A 22,911-nucleotide genomic window follows, 5' to 3' on the forward strand; every position below is an offset into this window, starting at 1 on the left:
ATAAACTGATCTGACTGATCTCTGCTAATGTATGAAATGGATGTACATGGCTCCAATGACTAGAACACACACAGGTAACATCCTTACACTTAGCAGAGTTGCTCGTATGCTTTAGCTGCAAGACTTCCTGTTGGTGGAGTATGTTGTGAGATAGCTTATGTTTTGGGGGTAGCTTGCTTAGGCATTAATGTGATGAATGCCTTTTTTTCAGGTAGTCAGAATTTGTCAGTACCATAAAATTGTACTTTAGGGCTGCTTAAAATATATGCCAAAGAATAATTGTTCTGATACTCAAGTCATAATTTGTAGAGACACAGTAAAGAGTTTAAGCAGACTTTCATAATGATTCTTACTACTGACAATTGACTTTGTTCATCTCTCCTAAACGCTTGATATATCTCATTACAACTTCTCAGACCTATGTGGTAAATAATGTTGTTATTCCCACTGTACAGTTGTGAAAGCTGACACAGATGTTGAATATGTTCCTCATACCATAAGCTATTTGCACATAGAATCGTGATTCAAACTCTGGCAGCTTAACTCCTGAATTTGTACTCCTTATGACTAAATAATACTAATTTGTTTGCCTGGAATTTCTTGGATGTTTCAATATATTAATAGAATCTGTAAGCCCTTAGAAAGAATTATACTGTGTAGCGTTTTTCACATATTCTTAACCATAGAAATAATGCTCATCCCATCATTCGTCCAGAGCATTATCCTAGGCTAGAAGATTAGGAAGGCATATTTTGAGAAAGCTCCCGTAAATCTAAGAAATTTTTTAAAGTAATCAGTAGCAAGAATTATATGGAAGTGAGAGATTTTTATTTCTTCCTCACCACAGTTAAAACCCGAACATTTTAAGTTACTAAGAAGAATAATTCAAATTGTGCTCCTTTTTCCATCAAGTTCCATTTAGAAAAGATTATTTCCAAGGAAATGCATAGGAAATCTTTACAAGAGAGACAATTAGAATTTGATAAAGGCCATTTTTGCAGACATTTCACCAGGTACTTTATATACATTATCTGACACACTCCTCTCACCATAGAGTGAGAATATTGCTTTCATTCTTTTGTTGTAGGCTGTGCAAAATAAAGTCTTAAGGATTTAAAGTCTTAAGGGAATGATATAATATTTATATTCCTGACTCCTCAACCTACAGCACGTGACATGCCAGGTTTTCTCTTGTGCCAAGTCCATTATATGCAAAAATTTAATGACAAGATTAGTCTTCTGAAGAGCATTTGTTCTACAATATTTAAGGTACAGTTATAGTAACATATTCCTTATAGCATATGATAGTGATAACAATTAGAACAATATTTATGAGGTATACTCTGTTAGGCACTGTCCAAATATTTAATATTGTCTATTCAATTTAACATATGAAACTAATTAGAATTGTATATATAATGTAGGATATGTTCTTATCTGTTCTTATATCTTTTTACTAAAGATCAGAGAACATAATTTTCCCCTGTTTTCACTGTAGGATCATTGGAGCTTGATAATTGTAGATATTTTTAAAGTAGATTAATGTTATTTCAGGACATTTTCAAGCAGATCTCCTCGTTTCAGTAAAAGTACACGAGATTTCATCTATTCGCAGAGTTTAAGGACATTTCTGCACAGATGACTTGAAGGACCTTAAGAAAAGACAATGAATAATTTAGCTGGAAATCAGCAAAAGGATTTGCATCATTATGGAATAACGGTCTTTTTACTACTTTTGAATTAAATCATCACAGATCAATAGAAAGGTCACACACATTGTTATTGACTCTGTGTAAATTTTTTCTTTATCATAAAAATTCTTCCGGATTATACAGGGGTGGTAAAAATCTACTCACTATAGCAAACCAAGGAAGAAAGGCACCAGAGCTGTGTTGCTATAGCAACCAAACCCAGAGTGTCTTCCGGGACTTGCTTTAAGGGAAGGTCCAATGATAGCGGTATTGCGTTCTTTTCGGCTTTTCTGACACGTATTGATTTACTGGGAGTAAAAGGTAGCTCGGTTCAAATTGCATACCTTTCCTGGTAATGAAAAATGGGCTGCTGTGAAAAAATGCCAAAGAGCTTTAAACAAGTAGCGAGAAGATTAAAGCTTCCATTTACCTTAGTAGAACCCTTATAGAAAGCCACTATTTAATAGCTGAAAGTGAAAAATTAATTTTGGGGGCAAGAAATTCAACTAATTTGGAAGAGTATGAGAGCAGCGGTTGTTATTTCAAAATGAGGTAATGGTTTATGTTTGTTTCTAGGAGAGGGAACGTGGCTGTTGGTTCGTGGGTGTGTGAAATCCCCATCAGCTCTTACACTGCTTTACTCCATGGTTAGACACATGACGGCCAGTGCATGAATATTTCCAGCCTTGGTCTCTTTCTCGTTCAGCTGCCTTGAAATGGCACTAAGTCAACATGCATCTCAATGCTTTCACTTCAGCTATAAAATTCTTTCTCTTAAATAATTTTTTCCATCAAAGATACTTGCATTTATTTGTCATTTATTTATGTTCACTAAGGCTGGGCTAATAGCACAGGTGTAATTTATGCTTTGGTAAAACATATCTGAAAGACTTTGCTAGTGTTCGTATACCCTCCTACCCCACTCTGAGGAAGGCATACCTTGTGGAGGAAGGCAAAATGAGTAATGACTAGCCCTTTCTACAAAGGACTCAGCTCATGGGATGCTGTCTTTATGACAGTTACTTTGTAGGGTTAGAAACCTTTATTTTATTTTATTTTATTTTTCTGGTTTTGGTTTTTCTCCGGTACCGGGAATCTAACTCACGACCGTACGCTTGCCAGGCAGGCACTGTGCCGCTGAGCTAAATCCCCAGCCCCTGGTTAGAAACCTTGAAATTTGGAAACAATTAAACCAGGTTTAATTTAAGATTTTAGCCTGGCACTGTATCTATTTGATACTACTTTTAAAAGCAAAACAATAAAATTTGGTATTTATTAGGAGAATGGAAAAAATAACTAACATATCTACACAGGTGTCACAGGCTTAAGGTGGATACTTCATTTCTTCTCCCAGTGGTTGAAGAACCACTTCTAGTGTACATTACATGAGAGCTCAGCACCAAAAATCACTCTTCTTGAAATCTGTCACTATTAACCATTTAGCAGTGAGAGGAATTTTTTAAACTCGTGCTTCCTTCACCTGACTTGATGAGTATTCTTCCTCAACTCCAGCTCAGTTAGCGACAGTTCACCACGTCTTCAGCTTTAGAATGCCCGTGCACCTCTGCTTTATCTCAAATAATTTTTTGTGCTGTTATGCTGCATCTAGAATATATGGTCCTTTTCCTCCACTGGCCACAGATCAAAACTTTTTAAACTTAAACATTGAAAAATATTGGAAAATCAAGATCTCAACTTTACTGAGAAAATGCATCATTCCTGTGATCTGCATTCCCTATCTCTTCCTCCTTCAAATTAAGATACATTACATTTGCACGTTTGCATTACGATATGCTGTGTATGTAACAATCAATATCTGGGTGTGCACATATGTACAAATGTGTGAAGTAAAAATGACTATTAAGAGTTGAATTAGTCCAATAACTTGGCACTTTAATGGATTTATTTATTTATTGTTTAGTTTTTATTTTTGAGATGTGGTCTGTCTATGTAGTGCAGGCTGGCTTTGAATTTGCTTATGTAGCCCCTGCGGGCCTCACACGCACAGTGATCCTCCTGCCTCAGCCTCCCTAGTGCTCAGATTACAGGCCTATGCCATCATGCCAGGCCATGGATTTAAGAAGATCTCAACTTGGGGCTGGGGATTTAGCTCAGCGGCAAAGCGCCTGCCTGGCAAGCGCAAGGTCGTGAGTTTGGTTCCCAGTGCCGGAGAAAAACCAAAAAAAAAAAAAAAAAAAAAGATCTCAACCTGATTTTCTTGTGCCTAAAATTTAACTCTTTGATGAAAGATTTTATGATAAATATTCATTTTTCTGTGTGCACGTGACCATGCACATCCCCACACATAGATATTATTCTACACTTCTGCGTTATTTCTTGGTATCAGATGCTTACATGGGTGTCTTCCCTGGTTTCTTCTATTTAGCCTTCACAAACACAAGGAAACTAAATGTGGAGAGCTAATTACATACAAGGAAGTAAGTTAGAAACTTTTATTTGAATCCAGTGTGTCTCATTGCAGAGCCCTGCATTTTAACCACACACTCTCCATTTTGTTTCAGGCTGGCTAGTATTTAGACACCTCGTTTTATGAGTGTAACCCCTCTATCTTTTAACATCTATTACTAAGTTATCTTCAGTTGGTGATAGCTCCTAATTTGCCCATTCCTTTGCCTGTATCTTGTGGCAAAACACGGAATTCAACCACAAATACCTGGTAGAGAATCAGAAGGGGAAAAACTAGGAAACAGAGCCTTACAGAACAGCAGCCAAACAGTGAATTAAAACTCCAAGCGACAATGGCTTTTATGTATTTAACAAATTTATTGATTTTCTTTTCAGTATATTCACAATACTTCAAAAGTCTTCCAGAAGCAAAAATTTGTGTTAAGGATAAAAAACCTAAGCAATATTCTCAATTAGAAATTGTGATTTATAATTGGATTTTGCTCTGTTAAGATGAAATCTTTAATTATGGATGAAATAATTTTCTGAAGCAGAGAGGTAAAGTTGGTTTTTGTACATTTTTATCATTTCACCAAAGAGTCTAAAATTAAACTTGTAACAAAAGAAAAATTTGGCCTATCAATTAGTGCTTTTGAAATCCAGCTCCTTCAGGTTAAGTGTCTAATAATTTAAACATGATTTTCTTTTTTGGTACCGGGAATTGAACTTAGGACCTTGCACTTGCCAGGCAAATGCTTGTGCTACTGAGCTATATCCCCCGTGCTAATAATTTAACCAAAAATAATATTCTTAACTGTTTTAAATTTTGTTCCTTGATCATGGTCCAGATATCTTACCTTTATATGGATCGTAAAGAACAATCACATTTACATCATTTCATTTTAGTATCATTACCACCATTTGAGAAAAATGAATGTGATTGTTCATTTTTATATCTTATTGAGGAAGAAAAGTCTCATCTAATAGAGAGTTGGTACTTTATCTGACTTAACTAGCAAATAAGTGCCTTATCCAATTATACTATACAATGTTAATGTCTGAATTGCATGTTTTAAACTTCACGCAGTAAAATTTCCCTTTGGAGCTGTTGTTAAACTTAGCATAGATGAAAATGTTTAGTTGCTCAGTATGCTTTAAATTTACAAATCATTTGTTTGAAATTACAAAGTACGTGTTAAACTGTAATGTGAAATTACAAAGCTTATAAGATTTTTATTTTACAGTCTCCTCAATGAGAGTATTTGTTTATATATTTCTACACTGATATAAATGTTCACAATTTTTTTTTGCAAAGGGGAAAGAAATGAAACAACTGAACTTAATATGGTATGTCCTTGAATTATTAATAAGTTTTCTAGCAGCCAAAGACTAAACCTGTGAAATATCTGTCATTATAAATGGTAGGTAGTTCCCCTGTGGCCTCAAGTTGCATAAGCAGGATGCAGCCAGATTCATCAAGAATTGTGTTTTGCAGATGTGACCATTGTGAGTTTGTATTGAGGGTGATGAAGCTATGCGGTAGAAAGGCTGCCATTTTAACATTTACACTAATAAATTAGAACTCCATTATTTGGTGCTACCTTTTTGATAACGTTTGTAAGTTCAGTTACTACGCAGTGTGGCTATTTTAGGCTTTACCTTGCATTTTCCTCTAATACTTGAAAGTTTGAATTTCAGCTCCACAGTTAAAATATGTAATGTTGCACCTGGAGGTGCTGCCTTCCTCCGAACTGCCCGGCCCGCCATTGCTGTTCACCGCAGTGGTGTGGGCCTACTTTACCTGCGTTTATTCTAAGTGATACTTTCACAACCGTACTAGTAACAAATGCTTCATTAGGATTAATTTAAAGCTTGCTTGTACATTGTCCTACAATACACTCCTCTTTCATTTCCTGCCATCTTGTTAAAAGCATATTGAGATCGCAAAGTTTTGTGTAGTGCTTGGGAGGAACAAGTGATAAGAATTGGGATTGAAGGCTGGCTCGAGGATACATCACTCTTAAAGTGAAATTCCTGACATTACTCAAACTATAAGAAAAGAAAAGCCAAGCAAGTTGCTAAATTGTGTCCTCCCTTTCTCTAAAAGAACACTGGCAAAAAGTGACCGCATCAAACAATCGCTTGTTCCCTGGTGCAGCATTCACGCACATTGTCCTCTCCTTCCCATCCCAGGATCTCACCTTCAATGCTACACTCGCCCCTTGTCCCCTTAACACTTGTGGACTCTGATAAAATGCCGCTTGTCCCTCTCAGACTTCTTACCATCTAGTTTGTGTTATACCCAAATTTAGGTAAATATAAACTTCATGAAAAGTTTTAATTACTTGAAACATAACTATGTAAGTGGCGTCCTCATCGCTCTTCCTTGTCATGACCCATCCAATTGATGTTCGTCCCCTTTCCCGGAAATTGATACCACGGTTAATAATCTCTAAATTTCAGTCTGAGCACTGTCGTTTGTCCTGCTTTTTCTGACATACAAGCTTATAGAATATAGGATACAGAGAAAATTGGTTAATCTTTCTGATGCCTCACTTAAAGGTAGACAAAGGGCAAACGTGATTAAACTTTATTTTGTAACTTACGGTAGGCTAAAGAACTCCAAGAATCCCAATCTGGAACTGCAGCACACATGTGCACAAATACGGAACTTGTCATCCTCTACCAATGTGTTGGTCATGATCATATTACACAGTTCAGAGCTGCTTTATTGTGATTAGTCATTGTCCTTCGACCTGGGCTATTAGAAAACTTGTAGAAACTCAGGAGGTACAGCATTTTGTTAATGTCACATTGCCTGCCTACCTTGTAGGACTAAGGCTAAGGGGAAAGTTAGCTTTGCACAAGAAAGTGCTTTGGACCACACTGTGCACAACACAAAACTCCTCTTTGCAAAACAAGGATCTTTGCAAAATAGCTTTAAATCTCCCCCATTTCACTACCAACCTATAGCTGATCTGGCAGTTCACTAGAGGTTCTGATAGGAGGAGGGAGGTAAGTTCTCAGGAGCAAAGTGAGGAGTCCCTGTATCCAATTGTAGAGGCCTCATTTATCTCCTGTATTTCCTCAGTGTCTTACAACAACAACAACGACAGATTTCACAGTGAGCACTCCAAAGGAACATGAATTTCCAGCAACATCTTGGCTCTAAAGATATGACTAGGCTCCTCCTTCCTGTCTTGTACCCATGGACTTGTGTGTCAATATGGACATTTACCTATACAAATTAAAGGAAAGGTGAGGCTAATACGTCCTACCAGTCAAAGGGGAGGTAGCTTTGCCAGACAAGCAAGCCAATAAAAATACAATCAAACCAATAAAATTACAGCCATGATAATGTCTAACAGAAATGGAAACAAATTTTTTGCTGAAGATGACTTTGCTACCCCTGATGCTCAGAGAACCTGAAAACAATGCTTTCATTGCAATTGAAAGCCATTCAGATGAAGCAGGTTCTCCTTGTAGCCACTGTGAGATTAGCATGCTCAACACATTTTCAATTACAGGAGGAGGAGATAGTAGAATAGAAGAGGACTCAGGTATTATATAACTCTGTGAAGGTAACTACAGGGAGAGGGCCTATTACAATCCAGAAGGCAGATGTGTGTGCACAGGGTGGAAACCACAGAAATCAGAATAAGATGGCAGGATATTCCCTCAAAGTAGGCATTTCCACTGAAAATGAAGTTTATAGTTTTGTAATGATTTTCCCTAGGTTTTGTTAGACATTCTCTGGACTCTGGTGTACATTTTCTCTTGTGGGAGTGAGACTCTGATTTGAGGTCCATTTCCCAGGCAAGCTTATTTCTTTACCTGTCTTTTGTTTTGAAACAGGAAGCCAAAGGACCCTACAAAAGTGATAATTCTAATGTTTGTGTTTCCAAATGCCAACAGCTGACACAGGCCATGATTCTCTGATTATATTCACTTCATTTCTTTAACATGGATTACTATGCAAAAAGCTGCCCTTCGCTTCGAAAATGAAGAGAAAATAGTTGTTGTAAATGTAGCTGAGAAGAATAGAGTTAAATCTTGTCACAAAAGGTCACAGTTTGCATTTTTAGGTGATGTTCCTGCACTTTTCTGCAATGGAGATGGAGAGCATTTTATGAACCTCGTATCTTCTTCTTTCAGTAGGGTCTTCATGGTTGTGCCTATGTCTCCACAGCCAAAGTAAAGCAGACATTGAAGGTAATTACTTAGATAATTAAGGGGAAAACCTCTCCTCTTTGCTTTCAATGTGGAGCCTGGGCCTCCAATCCAATGAGGGAATTTGGGCATCCAAAAGTGAATATTTTACTCATTTTCTTTCATTCCTATTTCTCAGTGAGGTAGTAAATTTTGTTTCTCTCTTGTGTTTTTCAATAATACTTACAAAAATTCCAATATGGGCTGCATTGTGGGTGAGTGGAAATCTGTCACCTCATCATTTTTATCTGTTCCTGGGTTGAATGCTCATGCTTTAGTGCCTTCTTTCATAGAACTTATTAAAATTATTTTAAAGTGTTAACCTGGGTTTTGCTTCCATATGTCATACCACCTTGGGTTTTGCTCTCAAATATTTTAAATAATACATGCACAGAATTAAAACTTAAGCATCATTTAATTTCAGAATATTTTTGTTCTACCCTGTTGCATGAATTGACTTTGTAGTTTACCACCTGTGGAAATGTATGGACCTCTGCCAAATTTGTGGCCCTGACACTGTGGTACGCCACCTGCCGTGGTATCAGCAGACACGTGTGATGTATTACCTTAGCAGGATAAAGCTCAAGGAGGACAGGAATTAGACAGGACTCGAGTTTGAGGTCCTGAGTTTGCCAGTGAACATGGGAGGATTGTCTCCTTTACAGTTCTTAATAATTATGAACTACAAAGAACAGCTAATTTGACAGAGTCTTCTGTTACATGCAAAACCAAAATAACTTTCAGAGCAACTTCATGTTGAAAATGTTGTTTTAGGCTAGATATTTTGAACCTGCATTTTGAAAATTAGCTTAGATTTCTGAGTATAATGAATTGCCTTTCTTTACCCATCATATATTCTTTTATTCATTCACCATGTATATAGTGTGTGTAGCACATGAATGAGCTAATAGAAATCTTGAGAACATAGTTTATCCATAGCTCTATTTCTTTGTAAATACAGTGTTCCTCAGTACCCAAACTTAATTCTTTTCATGATCCTGGTCACACACTGAATTAGAAGAGAACCTAGTCAGATTTCTCCCTGAGGTGAATGTTAAACATAACCATTGAATTTGATTTGGTTCTCAAACAATTCAGTTTGTGAACTGAGTGGTGGAAAGAATCAAGTTCGGGAATGGAGGTGCCACTGTAGTATACAAATATACTATCAATTCTGAAAATTCAGTGTAATCAACTTGGCGATCCCCACTAGTAGCTGACAAGCAGAAGAAAGAGACGGGCTCCTAACGCTCACTTGGAAAACTTCTTCAGTACATGAGCAGGTACATTGTAGAACACGAGTGCATGGAACCAAACACAGCTCTCCTTGTGCTTGTTGAAAAACATTGTTTGGAGACTTCAGACAATGTTTCTGGTAGACAACTGTTTTCTTCAGACAAGTTATTGGTAAATTCAGGGGAAACCCAGTCTACTGAGCAAATCTGACTACGACAGCTGTGACCCCATTCATCACCAAAGTTGACTGCACTGCTGTTACAGGCTGGTGTTCAGATTCCTCTCCACTCTTCAGGTGTCACTTAGTTCAAGAAAATGTTGCCTGACGGGTTTTGTTTTTTTTTTTTCTAATGAGTTTTCTGGTTCAAAGAACATCAGTATCTGTGTTATGTTCTACTTTGATTGCCCACATTCTTACTTTTTTAAAAAGTAACTTAAAAAAAATCTTGTAAGCAACTGTAAGATGGCATATTTATTGAACTAGAGAGACAAGAAAACAGTTATCTAAAAACACTTTTTAAGATCCTTCCTATTTTAAAATAAGTCTTTAAAGAAAATCTTCATGGTTAGTAAGAATGTGATGGACATGGATTTTACACAAGAGGTTTGCAGGAGTTGGCATGTTAGTTCTTCTAAAATCACCTTTGGAGGAACCTAACCATCAGGCAGAATTTTCTTTTTTGCTTTTCCTGCTTTCTCTTTTTTTCCCAGAGAAGAGAAGTAGCAGACTGAGGATGGGTGGCCAAGTTTTGGAGTGGTATTTCCATCCAGATTTCTTGGGTTTTTATGTGTGTAAACACAGACATAGAGAGACAAGCCTGTCGTTGTTCTAACTGAAGCTAAACACCCTGAAGTTAAGAGTGAGCCAGCCCTGCTGCTTCTGTTCCCAAGAACGCCAGGGCTGCCCAAAGCAAGGGTTTGTTGCAGAGCTACATCAGCTGGGACTTCTCTGGCCCTAGAACCAACGTCAGGGTCGTCAGTGGGTGCACCCTCTTCCCACGGCCACCTTTCCTTCCATGCTTGAACTCAGGAAGTTCTGGGGAAGCTTCAAAAGCTTCCTACATGGTGGAACAGTGGTTGTGCAGTGGGATTAGAAGGCCTTGCCACCTCTTGGAGCTGAGGACTGAGATAACTGGACATCCTGGGAGGGGACACAATGCCACCTCCTAAATCTTAACTCCTCCTGGGGGCTGCGGTCTGCTGCTCACTGTCCAAATTCACTCCTGCACTGTGCTCCTCAAGACTTGCCAAGCTGTCTTCATTTCTGAGCTCATGACCCACCCCTGTGCCATTTTCAGTTTTCGCTGCCTCAGTCCCAGCACACTTTGCAGAAGTTACAGTGGAGTTTCAGCTTGCCCGATGTGGGGAAGCCCTGAAGAACTGTGGCACATACTTCTAGGTGTGCCGGGGAGGGTCATAGAGGTGGCCTTGGGTCTAGGTGCTGTCCAATCCCGTCTCTCGGGCACTGTTCCCCTGCTCTCTTCCCTGCCACTTGGAAGCAGCTTCGCTCTGTCACAGCCAGGATGCTCCCGCCTTGGAGCCAGCCGAGCGTGGGCTGAACCCATGGGTGAATTAAACTTCTATTCTGTCTAGTTGTGGGTGCTGGGTACCGTGTCCCAGTGATGGGGAAGCTGACAAACACCCCCCGCCCCAAGATGGGACTTCCACGTCAGCCATCTGTGCCCCCCACCCAGCGCCACCCTCAGTCTTCATTGGTCCTCCTTAGACCCGCTCCCTCTCATCAGCTCCGTACAGGACTGCGATTACCCACTTGCCGTGGAACCCATTTGCTGTGAAAAGTTACTCTTTCTGAGACAAGAGCACCTTATCTGCCTGTCGTGTTTCCATTTTCTTGACTGATCCCTTTGAATTGCCACTTCTTTCTTAATTTTCATTTTTTACTAGTACACGTTTGCCGTACATAGGGATTACATTCTTTGTGGTGGGCTGATCCATGTACATAATGCATCTTAATGCTTTTCTTAATCCCCTTCCCCTCCCCTTCCCAACCCCCACCTCCATCTTTTGTCAAAGGTCTGGCTCCCTGTTTTCCACCTATCTTTCATCTTGTTCTTTAATTTACTTATATTTTGGGTTTCTCATATAGTACAAAGCGTGTGATACTTTAGCAATCCCCTGCCATCGCATGTTATAAAAGAAGTGGAAAATATTCTTTTAACCATTTAGATCCTACAGATTCTGCACAAACAGAGTGAGAGAGGTGATAATGTATTGAAAATCCTTGCTCCCTGGATATTCACAGTGAAATACATCAAAGTTCCATTATCATTTTATGTGCAGGTTTATACTGAATGATTTCCAACCCTATTTACTCTAATACAAATCTTTTTCCAAAACAATCGAGCATCTTCTTAAATTACTAAGTATTGAAACAACTACAAGCAACTTATCTTGACTGTGTTCCCTCTAATATTGACATGAAGGATTTTTATTTATATATATTTAATATATTTAGTGTTAATAAAGGACTTTTATCCTATTTTGAAATAACAATTCTTAAATCTTTTGGTAGCAAAACATTTTAGGGTTTAGCTAAGAGCCCCAGAATTGAGTCATTTCAGAGAGGGCTTAAACCAGTACTTGGTGCATTCACTTTGAGAATGGACATCTCTTTGGCGGGGCATGAACTGAACATCAAAGTTAGGCTCGAGATATACTTCTCACTGGTCTGTCATGAGATGTGTTTCTGGAAGTTAGCTGTAAGGTCGAAATTGCCAAGAGAGTTACCTGTCATGAGGTTTGTCCGTTAACTCGAACTTCAAAAATCAGAAAAGGTAAAAATAAAAATATTAGGGAAAAATATAGAAAGAGATTTAAGGAATAAGCAGAGGTTTGTCAAAGCATTGAAGAGAAAGTGGTCCCATCAGAGTAAAGGTCCCAAATTCCCAGAGAAGGAGGGTGGCAGGGAGATCAAACGATTAAGAATCAGACCCACTGAAAGGGCAGCCTTTCACACAGGACGAAGGAAAGGTGGTGATGGGCGCAGTTGTGAAAGGGAAAGAAGAAGCCATCCAGCCCCTGGAAAGCCACCCTTAGGACGCGAATGCTGCCTCTGTCCTGAAGGCAAATGGGGGATTCTAGAGAGCGGAGGGGTGTGAGTAGAGCACATTTTCCGCCACTGAGGTTTTGGAGCTCAGAAATAATTGAAAGGCTGTAAAGTTCAGAGCGCACCCAGCCGTACTGGCTTGGGAGTGGGTAGCCTGTGACAGTGGAACTCAGCCTGCAGACCTCCCTGATAAAAATCCCAGGGTTAACATGTACTGTCATCTACCAGGTGAGGCTTTCTGTCTTGACGTGTAGATTACTAAAATAGAAACTCTCTGAGGTCCTCTTTTTTCACTTAAACAACAACTGAAAAGCAACGTGTTGCTGTTGGCTGGGTCTGCAGCACATCAGCCTGGCATAGGGGATCATGCTGGGCTTCAGTAGGTCAGAATTTCCACTCATTAATAAGAGATTTCTTTGGGGAGAATTTTACATAGAATAAAAGTACAGGCTACTCATAGACGCTAAGAAAGAGTGACAGGAAATTGCGTTTTGTATTTCATAATTGTAACTTGTTTTCTTTAAACCTCTGGGTATTATCAATTGACAAGGGTGAAATTAATTAGCAGAAAGGCAGGGACTGGTGCTCCTATCAACAAGCTTCAGAAATTCATTACTAAAGCTCTTTCTTCCAGATGTTACCCAGATTCTCAGTTCCAGATTTTTCTGGTGATTTAGTACATGTTACGTTTAGCATAGCAGAGCAATAAAGAATAGTACACTGCTCCCAGTAAGCCGTGCGGTGAGACCACAACATTTACTTTAAAACTGCTTCTTGGGCCAAAAATCCCTGAGAGAATTCATCAGTCATTTACACATTTCTGTACATGAGTGCATTATACAAGTACCCAAAAGCAGTGGTTCCAGATGTGGGGCTGAGTTTAGCGCCTTGGGTACATGTTCACACCATTTAGTCTTCTCCTGGGAAATCTGGATACTGTCAGTAACAGACATGAAGCACCTACTGTGCGCTGGACACTGGTGTGACTGACAGAGTAACAGAGCAATCTCTTCTTTTAGTGGGGAGACAGACAGTAAAAGTCCACATACAGTTAATTCAAACTTTGAGGGATACAGTTTCCTTATAACTGCTTAATTCTATTGTTTTACCTATTCATTACAATAAGTAATGGATTAGCATGGTTATATTACAATAATAATCTATTTAAAAATGTAAGATGTGGGCCAGATTTGTCCTATGGACCGTACTTTGTTGATCTCTAATGTTGATTACTAAATAAGCTCATCCTAAGACAGGGCAGGGATAAAGTGGAAGAGATAAACTGGATCTGGTTGCTTTGGATAGGATGATTATAGAGGACTTACTTGTGATTAAGTTAAATTGATGTGTAAGTGATTAAAGAATGTGCTGTAATACTATCTATTTATCTGTCTTTTATTAAAATTCTTGTTTTGAACCAGGAATCGAACTCAGGACTTTGTGCTTGCCACTGAGCTATATCCCTGGCCCCTCTTTGTGTTAGTGTAGAGGTAAAACTATGACGTTAAGTTGCACGTTACTCATTGTTATGGTTGATATACTGTCAACCTGGGGAATCCAAAGGTTTGGCTAAGTGACTCAGCAGTTTTGCAGCTTGGGGTAAAAAGGACATGTCCTTACCCTTTGAGATGTTGTTTATTGTGTTAATTTGAGAAGTTTAGAAGGTTAACTGTGTGACTCAGAAAACCCTGACTGATACACCCACTTACAGAAGGCGGGAATTATAAGCACTTGCTGACTTGCCCAGAAAGTCAGTAATTATTACACAGTTACGGAAGAGTATCTGATAATAGCTCCCCATGAGGCTGCAGCTTCGCTAATTCGTTCTTATCTCTGACTTTTAGTAATATTTATCAAATTATGCTACTCACTTAGCACTGGGAAATGGAACATTGGCCAGTGTGTGTTGGCATATGCTGCCCTGCGGAGTGGACAGTGTTTCATCCTAGCTCAGTCCTCGTTTCCTGCTCTGGGATTTTTTCTTCTGGAGTTGGCACACCGGGACCATTGGATTCTTTCATGGGACTGAAAACAGTTACAACAATGCAGGTAGAATTCCTGCAAGTAGTGCCTCAATTTGTCAAATTTCTCTCATCATACACCAACACAGATTTACTTGGATATATCATAAACAGTAAATGAGAGCGAGGAAGGATATACCTCTGAATCTCACATGTACTCTGTCATAAGATTTGTAGTGATTTTTTTTTTATTTTTTTTTGAGACAGGTCTTACTGTGTAGTTCAGGCTGGCCTTGAACTCTATGTAGCCCAGGTTGGCCTCAAATTCATGGTGACCCTCCTGCCTCAGCCTCCTGAGTGCTGGGATTACAGGTATGCACCACCACACCCGGCCAGGTTGGTTATTTTGGGTGTAGTTCTTAAAAGCTGAGCCATTCAAAAGAAAACTCTGAGAATACAAGTAAACCAATAACCTATGATGTTTGGCTCTCTTGCTTAGACCCCATTTCTATTTACTAAAACAAATCACCTCACTGACAGCAGTGATTTAATTGTACGTAAACACATCTAACTGATTTTCTGTGTGAAAATAAAATCTAAAATCTGTTCTTAGAGTTATTTCTAGACAGAACATGTCTCCAATCCTAATGTAATGCAAATATATATGTGGATTAAGAGAACATTGCATTTGATAGGATTTGACATCTTCAGTGATTGAGAATTACTATATTTGTACACAGAAATCCCACTGCAAAAACCATAAAAGCTGTACTCTACGGATGCTAGAAATGGAATAAACAGTCTATAAATAGACTGTAAATAGTCTTTGTTTTCAAAGACTCTTGATGCATGCGAGCAATGTGAAAATAATAATAAAAGTATGGTACTTCTTGGCAAGTGAGGGATGAGGTTAGGACTATCCTCCCAGAGTTACCTCAGGATAAACATGCAGCTCTGAGCCAGGCCTGTGAGTATTCTCGGGGCAAACCAGAAATGGATTCGCATGTAGAATCCTTTGTCAGGAAGTGGATAGCATCCAGACCTCAAAGGTTGGATTGGAAGGAAACTCAGGAGTCAATAGCACAAAGGGAAAGAGAGAAAATGAAAGATGCCGTGAGACAGAGCACAGCACAAACTACAGATCCATTCATTCCTTTAACTGCTTGCTGGGCACTTCTAATGAAGCGGGCACTGTTCCAAGCAGGGAGGGATTTAGACAGGTGAGACCAGTGTGCATTGTCTTTACCCGGACGGCTTTCGCAGAGAAGGTGGAAATTCACCGGTGTCTCGAGAGATCCATGGGTTTGTCTGTTGAGAGAGATTGTGGATGATAAGAGCCGCCTGGCAGCGCAGTAAGAAGGACCCGAGGGATGTGTGCATACCGAGTGGGCCAGGTCGGTACAGATGACGTAGAGAACTGAGAGACAGAATAGGAGGAGTGTACGGGTCCACTTTCTGCTAATGACACCATAGCAAGAGAGGGCAAGTTGTAAAGAAAAGACTTCTGGTCACTCACGACTCTGCAGGTCAGAGGTTGAAGGGACACATCTGCTGTTAGCCTTCTCCCTAGCAGAGTCCCAAGGTGGTGAGAGCGTCACTGCAGACGGGGAGCACTTGCAAGTGACTCTTTGTCTAGTACAGACACCTGCACGCAATAATGAGGACTCTGTCTGGTGACCTGGACAGGTGCCAGTCGCCTTCCAAAGACTCCAACTCTGAAGCCACATCCTAGTAACTTTCCACCCTCTGAGGACCTCATGGGGTGAACTGACTCTTCACTGGGGGTGGGGAGGGACTGTTCAAATCAACATGGAGAAAGACAGACAGAGCAGTTGTGTAGGACCCTGAATGTAAAGCTGAAATTGTTGACATTTAACTTCAGGCCACTGGACAGCAATGGGAGGTACTGAGCAATGTTATGATAAAACAGAAGCTTAAGGCATGCTGGCAGAGTCTTTGTATGTAATTATGGATTGAAGCACAAAGGAGAGTGATGCAGACACCTAGAAGGCTACTGCCATAGTACATAGGAAGTGGTAGTTCAATAGTATGGGAGCAAGGAAAATAAGAAAGGGATAGAAAACGGTTAAGCATTCCTAATCCAAAATCTGTACAAAACTCTTGAGCACAGATTTTGAACATGCAAATTTTTTAAGGGATGTTCAGTCATAAGCTCTATGGAAACAATAAAAAACCTGCAAAACTCTGAAACCTAAAACACTTGTGGTCTCAAGAATTGCAGCAAAGGGATTCTGAAACAGTAGTATTTGAAGGGTAAATATGATTAGACATGAATAGGGCAAAAAAGATGCAAAGTGGAAATTAGAATTTTGAAATAGTGATTGCTTAGTAGATATTACTTCTCCCTCAGGAGTGGGGGCTTAGTTAAGGGAAGAAGAAGAGTTTCCAAGGTCAAGTGATTCTGCTATCCATTTTGCTGCATAGCCCTGCTCGAGTTATTTGCAGTCACTGACTCATCCATAGTGTGAATTACGGTACTCATTTTTAGAGGGCTGATCATTTATTCAGCAGATAGTCCACAAATTTTTCTAGCTTTGGGGATCTGAGAAGTGATAAGTCAGGGTCCCAGCTTTTACACTGTATGTTCTCTAGGAGAAATGGCATCCTTCCCAGTGAGCAAATACAGAAGTTGAAGTGAGGTCCCGAGACATGTTAGAAGGAGATTTTGATGCATTCAGGAATAGTGGAGCTCAGGAGAAGTGACTGCATGAAGCCCTAAAGGACAGCCTCTCCAAGTAGTGATATTTGAAGTGAGACCAAAATCCTGAGGGCCAGACTTAAAAAATACCAAAAAACAAAAACAAAAAAGAGGGAAAGGGATCAAGAGATGGACGGAGGGGAACACAGGGAGGAAGCGGGTGAAAAGAGAATTAAGATGCATTGTGCACAATGCCAGCTCCCCACAAGGAGTGCCATCATTACCTGCTGCAAACATGTACTAGTAAAAACATACAGGCTGCAGAAAAAAAGCAAGGAAAACAGTTTAAAGAAGACAAAAAAGAGCAAGTAGGAAACTTGGCTTATTTGAGAAACATGCAGCAAACTTTTTAGATTATATTGGAGCAATTCTAAAAAATGGGACCAGTTTAGGGAACACACCTGCAACAGCAATGTTGAGGTGTCAGGCTATAGGGAGTTATAGTAGACGTAAGCCAAGCATGGTGGCACATGTCTGTAATCCCAGAAATCCGGCAGGCAGGTGGAGACAATTTGAGAACAGCCTGGGCAACTTAAAACTTTAGTGAGACCCTGTCTCAAAAGAAAATTTTATAAAAGCACTGGGAATCTAGCTCAGAGCAAAGCCTTGGAAACATTAAAAAAATCCTCAGAAAAAAGAAAGAAAGAAAGAAAGAAAGAAAGAAAGAAAGAAAGAAAGGAGGAAGGAAAGAGGAAGGAAGGAAGGAAGGAAGGAAGGAAAGGAGGGAGGGAGGGAAGGAAGGAAAGAAAGAAAGAAAGAAAGAAAGAAAGAAAGAAAGAAAGAAAGAAAGAAAGAAAGAAAGAAAGAAAGAAAGAAAAAGGAAGGAAGAAAGAAAAGAAATAGCAAAGAAGGAAGGAAGGAAAATATTTAAAAGGGACACCTTCCGTCCCGTATGCCTGTGGCTTCTTTAGTCCTATAAAGGCTTTTCTTAGCACCTTAGTACCACAGAATTTAGAAATGTATTTATGCACATTTGTTCTGTGAAACATTCCTATTTCTGCATGTAGGAAAGAAGTAGTTGTGGACAGGCGGTTCTGTTGAAGAGGAGGAGCATATTTGTGTGTGTGTGTGTGTGTGTGTATGTGTGTGGATGGAGAGACCTGGACGCAGACAGGAACAAGCAGTGTTTGTGCAGAGGGATGACTTGCACATTTCACCGCGCTCTGTTCATTCTTATATAAACTAGGGCAAAACAATGAGCCCATTAAGTGCTGGCTTTTTTTCACTTCAGTCCTTTTTTGTTCTTCTTTTTGAGGGGGTAAAAAAAAAAAGCAGAGTCAGGGAAGACTTTGATTCTGCGCTGTGGGTTTAAATTCTTTCCCTTCACCCACAAGAAAATCCTGAAAAAATGGGTCCTGGAATGTTCTCGTTTGATCCCTCTCGCTGCCTGCACCCCTCTCAGGGTGTGCCCACCCCCAGCTCGAAGGAAGCAGGGGACAGCAGAGAGTAGGGTAGGAGTCAGGGGACCTCCCGCCTCCCCCCTCCGGGACCTGAGCTACGTGCTCACCTCTCGCCACACTGCACTGCTCCTATTTAAACACTCCGAGCTGTTTCCTCTGACAGCCTTTGCAAAGACAGCTCCGCTGCCTGCCATGTTATCTCCTCTCTCTGCCCAGCGCTTAGCACCTCACTTTAATTTTTAATCTGTTCTTCCTAAGATCCTGTTCTGCAGTATAAGCCTTTCTTCTTCTTAGAGCTGGTTTCCTTCTAAGGGATATTCACCACAAGCACCCTGTACTTCCCATTTGAGACATTCAAATATTTGTTGTGTTTTCTTTCTTTCTTCACTGTAGTAGACCTTACGGGTACAGCTTAAGCTGGAGTGGCTCATGGAGTGGCTCACTACCCTTTTCCATTGCTTTGCCTGATATATGTATGCTCTAAGCTGCTTCATAATCATGTGAGAAATGCATTGAGCTAAAATAAACAAATATTATCTAGACATAACGTAGAGCTTAGAAGGTCCGGAAATTCTGAAAACAAAGATGTGGGAAAATAATTTCATTAGTTTGGACTAGGCTTGGCTAAAATGGAAATAAATGGAGCAGCAGCAATGTAATAAAGAAGAAAACTTATTTCTCATCATGAAAGCTAGGCTCCTCTGATGACATTGCTTGTTTAAGTCTCCAGGGCTGCTTGGCTCCTCCGTCTCCATGTGCTGCCATTGCTCATCACGGGTCTCAGACACGCGTGGCCCCACGTGGCTGCGTGTCTCAGGTTGAAAGGTTTGGGAAGGATGGAAAGTATGCTGTCCCTGAAGGAAAGCTGGACACTGTCACTTGACCTGGTTCTTATATCTTATTAACTGTAACTTCAGCACATGGTTACTCAAAGTGTTAGGGGAGCTAAGGAAGTAGTTCTTCTTTTGGGCAACCATGTGTCCAGGTGACATCTCTGCTGCTCTAGAGGATGAGAAGAGGTATTAGGTGCTAAGTCCTTGTAGAGGTCTGGGCACACATCTCGGTGATCAGTCACTCTGAATGACCACTCTGCAGGTCGCCATCATCAGTGGAGCTGTGGATTTGAAGCTGTGATTCTCTAATTTGTAATACAACTGAAAGGGACAGAGATTAGTATTAAAATAATATGTTTCTTGGTCTTTTTCCTCGCTGCTAAGACACAGCACCAGACACCTATAATTTACAGGGGGAGAGGTTGATTTTGGCTCATGGTTTGTACAGGTTCAGTCCATAGTCGGCTGGCTCCAAGGCAGGGCAGCGTGGCAGAGGGGCGTCACAGAGGAAAATCTGCCCACTTGGTGTGGACCAGGAAGCAGAGAATGAAGGAAGGAGCCAGAGAAGGAGATAAACATGTCCATGCCACGCCCCCAGTGACCTACTTCCTCTTTTGACCGGACGCCCTCTTACCAGCAAGTGAGCCATTGGTCCCCACAATCCAGTCACTTTCCAAAAACCCCACATATGACCACAGCAGGCTCAGGGGGAAATCTATATATAAACCATTACAGTTTCTTTAAGTATCAGTTTTTTATTTTGTTTTGCCATTTGGGGGAATCCATACAGGAAACGCACACATCAAGGTTGATGCTAGTAAGGAATAGATGCTTTTATGACGAGATGTCCTGTCTTGCAAGCAGCTAAATTCTCAGTTGGATTCAAGATTAAACTCCATCAGCCATTTATGTCTTTACCTTTCAAACAGAAAAGTAGTAAGTAAGGCTGAGAATTAAAGAAAAATATAGTCACAGTAGCTTATGTTTACTTAGCGCCTGATCATTTTCAAAGCACCTGAATTAAGGGATTTGAGCTAGTAATATCCCCCTAAAGCTAGATAGATTCGTGGACAAGAACTTGGGAAATAAACAGATTGGGCTAGAGACAGATAAGCTATAAGCCATGGAGTAAAGAGTGAGCCAGGCTCCTGTTATTTAAGTTCTTTCTCCTGTCTCCAGAGACATATCAAAGCCTGATAATAGAATATGAGGACATATGGTTGAGTAATGGTGCATTTCCTCCATGTCTTTGCGGTGGAGCAGGCAGTCCAGGTGGGGGCGCATACACGATGATGGATAGTTTGTATTCTTCGTGGTAGTGCAGAGACATTGCCAGTAGAGTCTTGCTTAATGACTGCTGCGCAACCAGAAGTATAGAGTGCAGGGGTTGGGGATTGAGCTCAGCGGCACAGTGCCTGCCTAGCAAGCACAAAGTCGTGAGTTCGATTCCCGGTACCAAAAAAGAAACAAACAAACAAAAAAAGAAGTATAGAGTGCAGGGTATGTGGTACTTTGACAAACAAGGGACATCTCCTCCATGCTAAAGACATCCTCCGGTCTACACTGTAGTGTCACTAAGCAACAAGGAGCAGATTGTGTTCCAAGCTCTTGGGGTGGGGGATTCACCTGTAAGGCCCTTCAGTCCTAGGCCTTGCAGAGAGCTGGATTAAATGACATTGAGGACCTCACAGCTGCTTTCACGGAGTGTTTCCTGGCACGTGTCTCTGCCTCTCCTGTTGCAGCAGGTCATGTATGGGTGCAGCTGCCACTCGGCCTGACTCGAATTTTTCATTCACGGGTTTAATTAAAATTTCTAGCAAGCACCATCTATCATTCTCTTTTGTAATTTTCCCCACTCAGAGAGAGCAGCTCAGAGCTCATTACCTTTTGCATGGTTACATTGCCTTTGTTTCTATAGGAAGAGAGCAGTAACCCCTTTAACAACTCTGAGCGTTGCATTGGGAAACCTTAATGCAAAACAAATCATAATTGTTTGTCTGGGATTTGAGCTAAAAGTAAGTGAATAATAAACCTTGAAGGTTATTATTTAACTCGATGTAATGCATACTACAATACAAAAATATAAGCAAGAATTATTTTTATAATCATCTACTTTGCCCTTTGAGTCTCAGGCCATATCAGCTTAAAACTACTTCTTTACACAAATCATTTGGTGTTCTCTGTAACATGTATGTGTTTTTGATCAATTAAAATCAGGACTAAGTTACTTCTTAATGAGTACATTTTCTGAGATATTCTTTGAGGACCATAATGGAAAAAATAGTGGAGATTTTTGTTTAAAACATAAGATGGAACCCTGGAACTGTTCTGTCACTTAGAGTGAGTTATATAGCTACTGTCGGAATGAATTCCCTCATTCAAAGGGGATTCATAGTATCTGTGATGTGTTTGTTCTGATAATTAGAGGAGATTCCTGGCCCATAATTGTACACATTTGCTTCTGAGTAAAGGATCATCATCATCACTGTCATCATCATAATCATTTTAAATTTTATTTTATTTTATTTTTTTCCAGTACAGGGAATCGAACTCAGGACCTTGTGCTTGCCAGGCAGGCGCTGTGCCGCTGAGCTAAATCCCCAGCCCTCATTTTAAATTTTAAAATATTGACATTTAATAGGAAAATTAAATGAAAAGACTCCATAGTTTTCAGCCAGTCAGGAAGCACAATTTGAGCCCTGGACAAAGCTAAGAACACTCTCTTCAGGGGTGGCATTCCCTCTCATAGTCATCGTCAACTTGGGAACACGATGTCATTTAAGAATTTCTTGTTGTCAGTGAAAAAAAAAAAAAAAAAGAGGAAAGCTTGGCGGTGATGAGGCCTAAAGTGCTTCCAGCTCAGGTAGTTCATCTTCCTGCCGACCAGCAGCCCGCTCGGCTGAGCACGGGGTTTCCCGGCACATCGTGTTCTTGGTGTTCTGGGTACTCCTGTTTTCTTACCGATCAAACGGATAAAAGTAACCGCCTTCCAGATCACTGCATGTGAAGAGCCAAGCATGCCATACAAGTGATTCACACCGCAAGTGGCAGCTCCTCGCTCCAAGGCCTTCACTCCACCCTTCCCCACAATTAAGGTGTGTGCGTCCCTCACCATGCGGGCCACGCGCCCTGCGTGCTCTGGCTGCCGCCTCCCCCGGTGTGGCTTTGATGTGAGCGTGGTCCTTCAAATGTGCCTTCATAAATGGTCCTCAATTTCTGTGCATCTTGTGTCTTCTCCCACGTGAGGCAGGTGACCTTCTTGTCACGTCACTCTTCCGCTGTTGCTGCCAACTGCAAAGCCTGAGGTCATGGCGAGATTCATCTGCGCAGACTCTGTACCTTCTGAAATGGCCACAAAGACTCCAGGACGCCAGAGACCAGAAGAAGAG

At 40.5% G+C, this 22,911-nt stretch overlaps 1 protein-coding gene across 3 annotated transcripts in view; it reads left to right on the plus strand.

Annotated features, from left to right (window-relative positions):
- Gas2 (growth arrest-specific 2) overlaps nucleotides 1–22,911 on the plus strand; it is a 133,809-nt gene that overhangs the window by 84,914 nt on the left and 25,984 nt on the right. For 2 of the 3 annotated variants that reach the window (XM_005401735.2, XM_005401734.2), the window contains one exon: nucleotides 8,256–8,309. The exons of the other annotated variant lie outside the window; for it this stretch is intronic. In XM_005401735.2, coding sequence (XP_005401792.1) covers nucleotides 8,256–8,309 — 54 coding nt within the window. The remainder of the gene's footprint in view (nucleotides 1–8,255; nucleotides 8,310–22,911) is intronic. 3 annotated transcript variants of the gene reach the window in all.

The sequence above is a fragment of the Chinchilla lanigera genome, unplaced genomic scaffold (assembly GCF_000276665.1).
Source record: "Chinchilla lanigera isolate Chin_1 unplaced genomic scaffold, ChiLan1.0 scaffold00075, whole genome shotgun sequence".
Classification (NCBI taxonomy): Eukaryota; Metazoa; Chordata; class Mammalia; order Rodentia; family Chinchillidae; genus Chinchilla; species Chinchilla lanigera.